The sequence below is a fragment of the Stegostoma tigrinum genome, chromosome 24, assembly GCF_030684315.1.
Source record: "Stegostoma tigrinum isolate sSteTig4 chromosome 24, sSteTig4.hap1, whole genome shotgun sequence".
NCBI classification, from domain to species: Eukaryota; Metazoa; Chordata; class Chondrichthyes; order Orectolobiformes; family Stegostomatidae; genus Stegostoma; species Stegostoma tigrinum.
In genome coordinates, this window is record NC_081377.1 from 2,896,711 (window position 1) to 2,910,902 (window position 14,192).

At 45.1% G+C, this 14,192-nt stretch overlaps 1 protein-coding gene across 3 annotated transcripts in view; it reads right to left on the reverse strand.

The window, feature by feature from the left end:
* col16a1 (collagen, type XVI, alpha 1) overlaps positions 1-14,192 on the reverse strand; it is a 321,764-nt gene that overhangs the window by 146,628 nt on the left and 160,944 nt on the right. For all 3 annotated transcript variants that reach the window (XM_059654248.1, XM_048557999.2, XM_048557998.2), the window contains exons 17-21: positions 13,792-13,887; positions 12,812-12,850; positions 10,508-10,552; positions 7,213-7,248; positions 5,376-5,480 (exon numbers count right to left, since the gene is read on the reverse strand). In XM_059654248.1, the coding sequence (XP_059510231.1) occupies positions 5,376-5,480; positions 7,213-7,248; positions 10,508-10,552; positions 12,812-12,850; positions 13,792-13,887 (321 nt within the window). The remainder of the gene's footprint in view (positions 1-5,375; positions 5,481-7,212; positions 7,249-10,507; positions 10,553-12,811; positions 12,851-13,791; positions 13,888-14,192) is intronic.

Sequence of the window (14,192 nt, forward strand, 5' to 3'; positions counted from 1 at the left end):
ACTGCTTCCTGTCCTGGAGTGTTCTTGGGTCATTAACAATAGGTGAAAAAAAAACAGCAACTAGAGTAAGAAAAGCCCCAGTCAGCCGCCAAGAATTGTAGTCTTGCTTCATGTAGTGCAGAAACCAGAGAGATGGGCAGTCAGCAAGGCCTGATGGTCCATTTTGCCAACATGCTAACCAGTCATAACACAGCTCTGAATGGGGCTGGATTCACAGATGTTGAGTCAGCAGAGAGCAGATGTGAAGGAACTGTCTGCCACAGCTCATGTCACTAGTGGACAAATTATGTCTGTGGCCTATTCCCAACTTCTCCCAGACAAGCTGCAATTTCATTCACAGGGGTGGGGTCATGAACCAGCAGAGAAGCAATATCTGCTGCTTGTAACCATTTCTGTTTCAGTCTCCCCAGGTCCAACAGCAAGGGGCTCACAACATGAGCTGGGTCTGAGACTTCTCAAAAGGGAGACAGGCTGAAAGAGTGTAAGAGAAAGTGAGAGAGAGGGCGAAACAGAAGGAGAGAGATAGGGGCAGAGGGACAGAGACGAAGAGATACTTAAAGCAGAGATACAGAAATGGACAGCGAGAGAGAGAAAAAGGGATGTGAGGAGAAAGTGACAGAAAGCGAGGGAAATTAAAGGGGCAGAGGGAGGTGGTGGGGCTGGGGAGAGAAAAAGTGAGATAGAGAAAGGTAGAGACAGTGTGAGGGAGAGCAAGTAATACCGCTCCCCTGTGGTGAGCTTAACTGGGGGGGAAGGGGACAGTTAAACAGAGGGATAAGTAGAATATTGGGATCCACAGTCATCCCATGTTTGCCCAGGTAGTGACCACTTATGGGACTCATCCTGACATAGCTGGCAGTAGCCCAATGGGGAGCAAGAGGGTGCACAATACAGGAACTAAGAGAACCTTTGCAAGTTCAATGGTGGGCTCCTGGGGAGAATTTTGGAAGGTGGTGGATTAGGGGGTTATGCTCATTGCTCAAAGATACTCAGTGCCATGTCAGAGAAGCCAGGATTGGGGAGCACAGGCTCACTGAGAAACCTGGTGGTTTCTGGGAGGGTCTCTCTGAAATGAAACAAAGCAGGACTCGCACTTGGTCTCCAGCCAACAGAACAGACAGCTACAGCTTCCATCGACTGCTGTCGCCCCCACTGACTGCTGCCCACATCGGCTGCGGCCGCCCCCATCAACTGCCGCTTCCTCTATTAACTGCTGCTGCCCCCATCGACTGCTGCTGCCCCCATCGACTGCTGCTGCCTACATTAACTGCTGCTGCACACATTGACTGCTGCTGCCTCCGTTAACTGCTCGCTGTCCACATTGACTTCTGCGACCCCCATTACCTGCTACTGCCCCCGTTACCTGCTAGTGCCCTCATTAACTGCTACTACCCCCATTACCTGCTGCTGCCGCCATTGACTGCTACTGCCCCCATTGACTGCTACTGCCCCCATCGACTGCTGCTGCCCTCATTGACTGCTACTGCCCCCATTGACTGCTGCTGCCCTCATTGACTGCTACTGCCCCCATTACCTGCTACTGCCCCCATTAATTGCTGCTGCCCCCATTAACTGCTGCTGCCCCCGTCGACTGCTGCTGCCCCCATTAACTGCTGCTGCCCCCATTAACTGCTGCTGCCCCCGTCGACTGCTGCTGCCCCCATTACCTACCACTGCCTCCATTAACTATTACTCCATGAATTACCGCTGCCTCCATTAACCGCTACTGCTTCCACTTACAACCACTGCCTTCAATAACTGCTGCTGCCTCCATGAACTACCACGCCATTAACTACCAATACCTCCATGAACTACCACGCCATTAACTACCAATACCTCCATGAACTACCACGCCATTAACTACCAATACCTCCATGAACTACCACGCCATTAACTACCAATACCTCCATGAACTACCACTCCATTAACTACTGCTCCTAGAGAATGTACAGCAATGATTCATTAAACACCAGCTGCCTTTACCGAGTAAGTACATTTCTATTGAAGGAATGAAAGTGTAAACATGAAATGTGTTTGATTAACCTTACTGTGGTAGAATTTAATGAACGGCAGTGGTTAGTTTGGACAGTAAACATTAACTACAATAGCAGCAGGGAGATTGAAGAAAGCATAGGTCGACAGATTTTGGAAAAGTGTGGACGCAGTAGCGTTGTTGTAATGGGTGACTTTAACTTTCCTAATATTGATTGGAACCTCCTTCGAGCAGAAGATTTGAATGGAGCTGTTTTTGTAAGGTGTGTTCAGGAGGGTTTCCTAACTCAGTACGTTGACAGGCCGACGAGGGGAGAGGCCATTCTAGACTTGGTGCTTGGAAACGAGTCGGGGCAGGTATCAGATCTTGTGGTGGGAGAGCATTTTGGTGATAGTGACCATAACTGCCTCACATTCTACATAGCTATGGAGAAGGAGAGGATTAGGCAAAATGGGAGGATATTTAATTGGGGAAGAGGAAACTATGACGCGATTAGACATGAGTTAGGAAGCATGAACTGGGAGCAATTGTTCCATGGTAAGGGAACTATAGACATGTGGAGACTGTTTAAGGAACAGTTGTTGCGAGTGATGAGTAAATATGTCCCTCTGAGACAGGCAAGAAGGGGTAAGATAAAGGAATCTTGGATGACAAGAGCGGTGGAGCTTCTTCTGAAAAGGAAGAAGGTAGCTTACATAAGGTGGAGGAAGCTAGGCTCAAGTTCAGCTAGAGAGGATTACATGCAGGCAAGGAAGGAGCTCAAAAATGGTCTGAGGAGAGCCAGGAGGGGGCACGAGAAAGGCTTGGCAGAAGGAATCAGGGAAAACACAAAGGCATTTTACACTTATGTGAAGAATAAGAGAATGGTCAAAGAAAGAGTAGGGCCAATCAGGGATAGCATAGGGAACTTGTGTGTGGAGTCTGAGGAGGTAGGGGAAGCCCTAAATGAGTTTTTTGCTTCGGTCTTTACGAAAGAAATGAACTTTGTAGTGAATGAAACCTTTGAAGAGCAGGTGTGCACGCTGGAATGGATAGAGATAGAGGAAGCTGATGTGCTGAAAATTTTGTCAAACATTAAGATTGACAAGTCCCCAGGCCCGGACCAGATTTGTCCTCGGCTGCTTTGGGAAGCGAGAAATGCAATTGCTTTGCCACTTGCGAAGATCTTTGCATCCTCGCTCTCCACTGGAGTCTTACCTGAGGACTGGAGAGAGGCAAATGTAATTCCTCTCTTCAAGAAAGGAAATAGGGAAATCCCCGGCAATTACAGACCAGTAAGTCTCACGTCTGTCGTATGCAAGGTGTTAAAAAGGATTCTGAGGGATAGGATTTATGACCATCTGGAAGAGCATGGCTTGATCAAATACAGTCAACACGGCTTTGTGAGGGGCAGGCCATGCCTCACAAACCTTATCGAGTTCTTTGAGGATGTGACTAGAAAAGTTGATGAGGGTCGAGCTGTGGATGTGGTGTATATGGACTTCAGTAAGGCATTTGATAAGGTTCCCCATGGTAGGCTCATTCAGAAGGTCAGGAGGAATGGGATACAGGGGAACTTAGCAGTCTGGATACAGAATTGGCTGGCCAACAGAAGACAGCGAGTGGTAGTAGAAGGAAAATATTCTGCCTGGAAGTCAGTGGTGAGTGGGGTTCCACAGGGCTCTGTCCTTGGGCCTCTACTGTTTGTAATTTTTATTAATGACTTGGATGAGGGGATTGAAGGATGGGTCAGCAAGTTTGCAGACGACACAAAGGTCGGAAGTGTCGTTGACAGTATAGAGGGCTGTTGTAGGCTGCAGCGGGACATTGACAGGATGCAGAGATGGGCTGAGAGGTGGCAGATGGAGTTCAACCTGGACAAATGCGAGGTGATGCATTTTGGAAGGTCGAATTTGAAAGCCGAGTACAGGATTAAGGATAGGATTCTTGGCAGTGTGGAGGAACAGAGGGATCTTGGTGTGCAGATACATAGATCCCTTAAAATGGCCACCCAAGTGGACAGGGTTGTTAAGAAAGCATATGGTGTTTTGGCTTTCATTAGCAGGGGGATTGAGTTTAAGAGTCGTGAGATCTTGTTGCAGCTCTGTAAAACTTTGGTTAGACCGCACTTGGAATACTGCGTCCAGTTCTGGGCGCCCTATTATAGGAAAGATGTGGATGCTTTGGAGAGGGTTCAGAGGAGGTTTACCAGGATGCTGCCTGGACTGGAGGGCTTATCTTATGAAGAGAGGTTGACTGAGCTCGGTCTCTTTTCATTGGAGAAAAGGAGGAGGAGAGGGGACCTAATTGAGGTATACAAGATAATGAGAGGCATAGATAGAGTTGATAGCCAGAGACTATTTCCCAGGGCAGAAATGGCTAGCATGAGGGGTCATAGTTTTAAGCTGGTTGGAGGAAAGTATAGAGGGGATGACAGAGGTGGGTTCTTTACACAGAGAGTTGTGAGAGCATGGAATGCGTTGCCAGCAGCAGTTGTGGAAGCAAGGTCATTGGGGTCATTTAAGAGACTGCTGGACATGCATATGGTCACAGAAATTTGAGGGTGCATACATCAGGATCAATGGTCGGCACAACATTGTGGGCTGAAGGGCCTGTTCTGTGCTGTACTGTTCTATGTTCTATGTTCTAATATGCTTCAGTCATTAATCAGTAAGTTTTCTGGTAGATGTACTGAAGCAGGGTTCTATCTGCCTGAGGTAGAATCAGGGGCTGCCTCCTCCACACTGCATTCCCAGTGAACAAAATTATAGCATTGTGTTGTGGATCAAAAAATAATCACAATAATCTACCTTTGGGCAGAGAACACAAAATGAAGTATTAGCAGTGATAATGGGAACTGCAGATGCTGGAGAATCCAAGATAATAAAATGTGAGGCTGGATGAACACAGCAGGCCCAGCAGCATCTCAGGAGCACAAAAGCTGACGTTTCGGGCCTAGACCCTTCATCAGAGGGATCATCAGCTCTGATGAAGGATATAGGCCCGAAACGTCAGCTTTTGTGCTCCTGAGATGCTGCTGGGCCTGCTGTGTTCATCCAGCCTCACATTTTATTATGAAGTATTAGCATGTGTTTAATAAAGTTGTAAGCATTGATGTTTAATTCTGTGTAACCTGTAGTTTTGAAAACTAACCATAAGAACTGCCAAATAAAAACCCAAAGAACAGTGGATGCTGTAAATCAAGAACAAAAACAGAAATTGCTGAAGGTGACCCTTCCTCAGGACCCTCATTGGACCCAAAACATTAACTCTGATTTCTCTTTACAGATGCTGCCAGATCAGCTGAGTTTTTCCAGCAACTTTTGTTTTTGTTCATAAGAACTTTCAACTTCTCACAGAACTTCCATCTTCTCACAAGTTCAATCCTGGGACAAATGCTCACCAGTTTTCCAGGCACTCCAGTTTCTGCTCCTTGACTGTGGCCTCCTGTAAATTTGGTGTCTCCATGTGCCTCTAGATGTGTCGGACAAACGCCACATTGATCGCCCTGTGGACAATAACAGAAGCTACATTACTCCTGATTCAGTGTTTGAATTCTCAGCTTCTCAAGGTGAGGAGAGGAAATTAACAAAATGTGCTGAAGAGTTTACATACCAGGAGCTCAAGAACTCAGCATGAATGGAAGATGGTAGAAGTTGTAGTGACTATAACGAGGTCAGCCAGGTCGACCTCATAGAATATGAGTTCCCTGGTTGGGGCTGTTAATCTGGTCCAATCAGGGAGCCCTGGCTGACAGATATGAGCAGGAGTGTCAGAGGTTCTGTTCAGTCTGGGAGCTGGCTCTGAGGGAGCTTTATCAGTGGGAAGGACTTTTCCTGTGTAAATAAAGGGTGGCTAGGTGACGGGACACCAGCCTCTGTGGAGTAATTTCAGAAGGCGTTGACGAGTGAGGCAGAAGACATAGGGTCATTTACAGAGAGAAGTACCGAAAAGAGAACCTGAGCAATCTTTCAGGCTCGAGGAAAGAAGAATACCCAGGATGCTTTGAATCCTGAGTGTTTGATTACATGTCTCTGTTGAGTGCTCACTCTATATGATTAATTAAACCTAGAGGTGGTCCCTGAGAGAGAGAGACAGTAAACATGGAAGCAGGCATTTAAAAGCATTGTAGTTAAAGCTCCTGTACACATAAAAACTGCTGTGTCATCTCTCAAGCTCCTTCTTCCATCACCACTACCCCACTCAGCACACCACACCATCCCTTTCCTCTCAGTCTATTAAAACACGTTGTCAGGGCCATTCGATAGTAATGGGGTCCCACATTTGTTCAGCGTCTGTGAGGGGTGTGGGGTGGGGAAAGGTTTTCTAAATTTATCCATGATCTTTGGTTGGCAGGGGCTCAGTTTGCAAATGATCCCTGGCAGGGGTCCCATACTTGCATTGGGCCCCTGATGGTACCCACCCCCAACCCCCTGGTTTGTAATGGCCCAGATATAGCTGTGATGAGAATGGTAATTGCCTTCATTGAAATCAGGCAGTGGGCATCGACTGCCAGCTCACCTGATGCCCCACAAACAGACAGACAGACAGACAAATGATATCTGTTAGGTTTGGGGGTGTGAGCTTGTAACCTGTAACTTCCCAAGAAATGTAAGCATCTTCAGCCCTGACCTTCACCAAGTGCCTCTTTGGAATAAAAGACAACTCCCACCACTTTGGGTTCCAGAGGAAGCTGGATGAAATCCAGCAGAGAGCTGGGATGAGGCAACAAGGTGAGGATTTGGAACTATAATTTGAGTATCATTTCTCCATAAAGGTGGCCTTCCTAATATTGCCCATCCCATCAAAATCCATCCTATGGCGCATTGCACCTAACTAACTATTCTTTCCATATGAGCTTGGTCAGCTAGTATTTGACTGTGAGGGTCACTACAGCTTGGCATCTCCAAATCGACATGTTTGCAACAGAAGAAACTGTATCAGCATAAGAAGCAAATTGTCCCCCTGGTAACATCAGAAAGGCCCCTTCCTAACCCAGCGACATGGAGAAAGTGTTGAAGCACTTCATACTAGGGTGAGACAACTTGATTGTCTCATGGTGATGCTGCTGCCGCTCTGTCCTGTAACAGACTGAGCTGTGTAGTGATTTCCTGAACTACTGTCAGAGCCAGTTCAATGTTCCACACGCTGGGCTGGCTCAGGCTCATGGTCACCGATTGTACATTAACGAGGACAGGCAGCTAAGTCTGCCCAGCTGGTTTGGAATCACAGTGTCTTACCTTTTCTCCCTTTGGCCCTGGTAATCCAGGTTTACCCTAAAAACAGAGAAAAGGCCAAAGTTTTAAGTCGTTCAGAGGAACTGATGAAACTTTAAACATAAGCAGCAACACCTGTTCACTCCATCAAGTCACACGTTCAAATTAAAATTGAATCATTTTCTTTCAAAGTATACAGGCTCACTCACCTTGTTGTAGAATACTGGACCCAGGCCGACAGGCCAGAGTTATCCTGCACTGACAGACAGGCAGTCTAGTCATGGTGCTTAACTATCAACCCTGCAGTTGGTAGATCAAAGCGTAGTTCAGCAAATTGCGAAATTAAATCCAATAAATCTGATAACTTGTAGTCTGGTTAAACCCAGAAGGAAAAACCAATAAAACTCAAATGACAAACAACAAATATGGGAGCCACTTGTCTTGTACACTTCAGAACAGAAGTCCAGTGCATTGATTTTCAGGTATTACTGATTTATTTTCCTCTGGGCATTAGAAACAAGCATTCCCACCCTGGGCGAGTGAACATTTCACTTTACTACCACACTACATTCCTACTGTCCTCTGAGCGACTGAACTTCTTAAAAGAACTTATGAAACTGAAAAAAACATCAGTGGTCCAAGCATTGTAGAGGGACAAAGTTCAGACAATCTAGAGCTAGGAGCAGGAGTTGGTTTTCTGGCTGCTTCAATCTGCCCCACTATCAAAAATTTCTTAGCTATCTGTCTGTGGCTTTAACTCCACCTCCCTATCTGTTCCCTCATAACCATTGATTCCCTTGCGAATTAAAAATCTGCCTAAATATGATTAATGGGCCAGTCTTTGCTTCAGTCTGGTAGAAAGAATTCTAAGCATTAGTGACTCTGTGACAGAAAAAATTTATTCCCATTTCCATCTTAATTAAGAGACCCTTCATTTGTAACTATGCCCTGCTCATTCTAGATTCCCTTGAAGATGAAACATCCCCTCAGCATTTATTCTGTGAAGTCCATCAGAATCTGAGAAGTATCGATAAGATCACCTCTCATTCCTCTAAACTCCAATGATGATAGGCCCAATCTGCACAACCTTCCCTCATTTGACCATCCCGTCGTCCCAGAAATCAACTGAGTTTACGTCATCTAAATTGTCCAACCACGTCTCTCCTCAAGTAAGTTGATCAAACCGTGCTAGCACTCTTAAGTGTAGTCACAATAACGTCCTGTGTAGTAGAAGCAAATCTCTATATGTTTATACTTCATTGTCCTTTTTCCAATAAAAACCAACATTCCAGTTGCTTCCTTAATTACTGCGGTATCTTCATACCAATACATCACCATTGGCTGTGAAGTAAGCTTTTATACAGCATGTTGGCAAATGCCTTTTGGAAATCTTTATTCTCACTGTTGTTATATTCTCAAAGATCTCTATGAAATTTGTCCAACACAATTCATTTTTCACAGAATCATATTGACCCTGCCTGTTTGTATTATGATCTTCTAAATATTGCACTCTCGTCTCTTCAATGGTAGATTCTAGTATTCTTCCCATAACTGGCCTACAGTTTCCTGCTCTCTGTCCTCATCTTTGAACAGAGCTGGTCCATTTGAGGTTTCCTAATCCGTGAGGATCTTCAAATTCCAGAAGGTTACAACCAATGCATTTCCTATCTCTGCAGCTACTTCTTTTAAGAATCTAGGATGCAGCTCATCAGATCCAGAGAATTTGCTAGTCTTTCATCCCTTTAGTTTGTTCTTTATGTTTTCACTAAGTGAAAGCAATTGCTTTAAGCTCTTTCCTCCCATTTGTCTTTTTCCTTTCTTCAGATGCATTTTGTGGTTTCCATTGTGATGACAGATACAAAACATTTGTTCAAAGCTCCTGCCATTTCCTGGTTAGTCATTATTAATTTCCAAGTCCTACCCTCTAAAGGACCAATATTCACTTCAGCAATTCTTTTCATTTTTATATACATGTAGAAACTTTAACTGTTTTTATATTTGAAACTAGTTTTCTCTCATACTCCTTTTGGTTTTACATATCTTTTGCTGCTAAAACCTTCTAAATCTTCTGTCCTACTATTAATGGTTGCAGCATTGTATGCTTTTTTGTTAATTTGATATGATCCTTAACATGGATTGTGCATCCTTCTTATATAGCCTTTCTTTCTTAGTAGGGTATGTATTTATTGAGAATAATGAAATATCTCTTCAAAAGTGCCCCAATGATTATCCATCAGCTTACATTATAATACACTTTTCCAGTCCACATTAGCCAACTCTATCCACAAAACTTGCAATGGTATTGCAAGAACAAAACACTATAATAGGCCTATATTACTGACTCAAATTGAATGTGAAATTCTACGTGTTATGATTCCTCTTGCTGAGAGATCCCCTACTGTCAGATCATTATTCCAGCTTGTTTCATTACTTGTTAACCTGTTCAAAATAGCATCACTTCTGATAGATTCCAAAATGTATTATTCCAAGAAGCTATTCCAAATGCAGTCTATGATTCATCCTCCAGATGAGACTTACAAGTTTGATTTGTCCAGCAAATTTGAAGATTAGTATCATTCATGATTATTGACATGCCATTTAAAAACTGTCTCCATCAACAGGTCAGGTACAGCAAGGGGCTAGATACAAAGTAAAGCTCCCTTGACACTGTCCCATCGAAGATTCCAACGGCAAGAACAGCACAGGGTTAGAAAAAGAGTAAAGCATCCTCTATCTGGCCCAATCAAACAGTCCCAGGTCAGGTACAGCATGGGGTTAGATACAGAGTAAAGCTTCACTGCACTGCCCTGATCAAACAGTCCCAGGTCAGGTACAGCATGGGGTTAGACTCAGAGTAAAGCTTCCTCTGGACTGTCCATCAAACCCTCCATGAACAGGTCCAGCTCCTCAAAACTGTCTCCATCAGCATTCCCAGGTCAGGGTCAGATACAGATTAAAACTCTCCCTACACTTTTAAACTGAGAGTAAAATTCTCTCTACGCTGTTCCAATCAAACACTCCCAGATCATGAATAGCACTGGGTTAGATGCAAAGTAACCCACTTGCTATATTTTCCCAGGGCAGGAACAGCATAGGGTTTGGTGCAGAGTAAAGTTCTCTCTGCACATTCCCCATCGAATGCTCCCTGCAACCTCTTACCCACTCACCGGCCTCATGGTCTCCTTACTGAGATTGCTTATTGCCAGCATCAGGTAATTCACTATCACTGAGAGGTGCATTAATTCTGAACTGTCCCAGGCTGCCGGGATCATGTGGGTAACGAACATATTGTCTGAAGTCCTACAATCATGGTACTCACAGGTTTTCCTGGGATGCCTTCCGGACCTGGAACCCCATCACTTCCCTGAAGAACACAAGGAGAGAAAGGCATAAGCTCTTAGGATACAATGAAGTTAGGCAGCTCCTGGCTGCTATTTGAACACAAAGAACATCCCTGAGACTTATGGGGAGGTCACAATCATTTGGTCTTTGACCTCATCCCTCAGCTCAACTTGTCTCATCTGCATATTTCTTGTAGAGCCAAAATTAAAATCCAACATTTTACATCAGTCCTCACCTCTTCATCTGTGGATTGGCTGAATCTCTTTTCCCTCAACCCACTTAAAAGAAGAGTCTAACAGCAGTGTTTAAAAGAAGAAGTGGGAAACTACGTAAATTTAGCAAAGAGATATTTATTCAGATTCTGGATAGTGGAATGAAACTCCAAATTGGAAAATACAGTGTCTCAAGCTGCATGTGTGCTGACAGAATAGTATGGTTAATGATTGCATCAATAACCTTTCCACAGTGTGATGGATGGTTATGGAACTGAAACATTAACTCTGTTTCTCTCCAGAAAGACTATCAGACCTGCTGGGAATGTCTCAGTTTCTCAGTTTGAATTGCAAACTGCCCGGAACTGTCACGGTGCAGACTGACTGCAGCACCCAACCAATATTTAGAGTTGGACGAATCACAGCTCAAACTGCTGTTTATCAATGCGAGTGGTACAATCACCTTGGGCCCCAGGAGGATTTCTGTTCATGTCACTTTGGCTCTGTGTAAATGGAGAAATCACTTTGACATCAGAACATTGCCCTAAAACCCTCACATTACAGAGGTGATAAAGCTCTGGATGGCTAGCTCAGTGATAGCACCATCCCCCTCTCAGGGAGAAGACTTTGAGTTCTAGTCTCACTCTCACAACTTCAAAAATCCAGACTGACACTTCGAGGCTGCACTGAGGGGGGCACGAAATTTTAAACCTCGTCCCCAACTTTCCTTGCAAAAGATTCTATGATTCTATTTCAAAAAATAATAGCAGAGATGTTCTCCCCAGTGGCCTGGACAATATTTATCCCTCAATCGACACCAGAGAAACAGATTACCTGGACACTGTCACACTGCGGCTTGTGGGAGCTTGCTGTTAATAAACGAGCTAAAGCAGTGGCAACACCTTCAAAATATTTCACCAGATGTTTTTAAATATCCAAAGGTTGTGAAGAGTGCTGTATAAATGAGGGCCTTTCTTTGTGTTTCAATACAGCCCTCTCTTCCCTCCTCATACACACGTCCTGCCTCAGACACGCAGACACTGTATTAACATTATCAGTATTAACCCTGATGTAAGCTTGACATTGGTCAAGTTTTCAGAAGGTCTATGGGGAGGGAGTGGTGTTAAGGTACTTCCACAGAATTACTATTCCAGAATGCCGGCTTGTTTTCTCAGGCCATGGGTTCTAGCCCCATCCATGGCTGATAGTGAGATTTAAATTTGATTTTAAAAAAAATCCAAAAGTGACAACTATTGATCTTTGTTTTACAAAACTCTATCTGGTCACTAATGTCGTTTAGGGAAGGAAATCGGACATTCTTACCCAGTCTGTACAGTGACTCCATACCCACAGCAATCTGCTTGACTCAACGGTGCTCTGGGCAATTCAGGATGGGCAATAAATGCTGGCGTTGCCAGTGATGCCCATGAGCTAATAAAAAAAACACAAAAATGTGCTTCTTAGAAGTCCCTCATGGGCAGATGTAAAAGGAGTGCCTCTTCACCCTCAGAACTTCAAGGCGGCATCTGAAGCGCCTGTCTCTTCAATTACTAGCAGCTTCACTCTCCTGACTCTACCTCAGGGGATGTAGATGCCCATCCCAGACAGTGATTATAAATTACCTCTTACACCTGCCCACAAGAAAAACTTGACCTCCAGCCGACAGGGCCCACCCCGATTGCCCAGGACCACGCGTCCTGCCTCTGGAGGCCTGCCCAACTGTCAGCTAGTCAGTCAATCAACTCCTGGAAACTCTTGTCACAGAATTAAAGCACGGAAATGCGTTTTAATGCTCCAGGGATTTTACTCCACAGCTGCCCCACAGCCATGACTCAGGGATTAATCACAAATCCCTGGAAGCTGCAAGCCATTTCTGAAGGGTCGGAAACTTGCTGAAGATTGAACAACACACTTACAAAAGTTAATGAATATATAGTGGAGACCAGGATGGTGCAAAGGGAGAAGGCGATAAGTAATGCAAAGGGGTGTGGAGGTGCAGGGATTCTGGGACAGAGCAGCACATCTGGGTCAGGGATTTTGAGCTGAGCAAGTTCCTGAAATGTACTTACTGCTTCTCCTTTCGGTCCGGGTGGGCCACCAGGTTTTCCCTTTGGGACATAAGAGGAAACAATTGTTTAAGCTGCATTAACCACGAGACATTACAATAATCTCTTTGTGCTGGGGCCAGGGAAAGAAGGAGATAGACCTCAGTGCCTGTGCAGAGGAGCAGAAGTCTAGAATGAGGGAAGCCTTATTGTTCCAACATTGAAAACACAACAGAGCTAGGGGCACAGCACCGAATGGTCAAGAGAAACTTTTCACCAGACGGGCAAGGCAAAGAGTGAGCACATACAGTGTACTCATTTACAAACAGAGATGAGAAAGAATTGTTGCTCTCAGATGGCAGTGAGTGTTTGAAATTGTCTGCCCCGGAGAAACGTGGAGGCTTTATTACTGAACGTATTTAAAGAGGAGGTAAATCTATGAAACACAGAGGAGTTGGGGGCTATGACGAGCCAGCACAAAAGGGGAGTTGATGCTTGGTATAAATCGCCATGACCTTATAAAATGGTGCAGCAGAATTGAGGGGCCGAATGGCTTTCTCCTGCACCTGTTTCTTATGTTTCGAGACTGAAGAAGGTGGGGGTGGGGGTGCGGTGTGACCACAAGGTCGTATTACCAACTCAGCAAAACTTTTCTGGAGGAACTGAAGATAAACTTCCAGAACGTTACTGTGAACAACACCCAGGATGAAAATCAGAGACAGTGAACATAACAACGTTTTACATTTCCTTGTTATTTCAGTGGGGTGGTGAGGGGTTGGGATGATGAGATCGATGGGGAGAGAATGCTGGGCAGGTGGGAAAGGGGTGGAAGCAGTGAGGAAAATGGAAAAGGGGGTGAGGGAGAGGAAGAGTGTGCCCAGGCTCCTCTGCCACCCTGACCCTGTGCTGCAGTACCATGATGGATCTGCACTCCTGCCATTTCACTCCTGTCACATAGCCCCCTCTGCTGCTGTTCTTCACTCCATCCTGCGGCCAACACTCACCGGCTTTCCTGGTATTCCTATCCCCGGGGGTCCTGGAGGTCCTGGGGATCCTGGCTCACCAGCCAATCCCTCCGGTCCAACTGGTCCGGGATCTCCCTAAATAAAGAGAACAAACAAAAATCTACTGGAGGCTGCCACAGTCACTGTTCTTAAAGGTACATTTCCTGACTGACCTGGGGATGTGAGGGTGGAGGTTGTTAGCACTTTTGAAAGGAAAGTCTATCTTTTTCCAGAACTAAGATGGTGGATAGGGCTTTTCCACAGTGAATGATGCTCCTACCTCTGAAAGAAATGTTACGTTGAAAGGGTGTCCTTTGAACCCAACAAGCAACAAATTGCCTCAGCTAATGGATACTAAGTTATGAGGCCATCACTCTGTCACAATTTCAGGATTTCTGAGT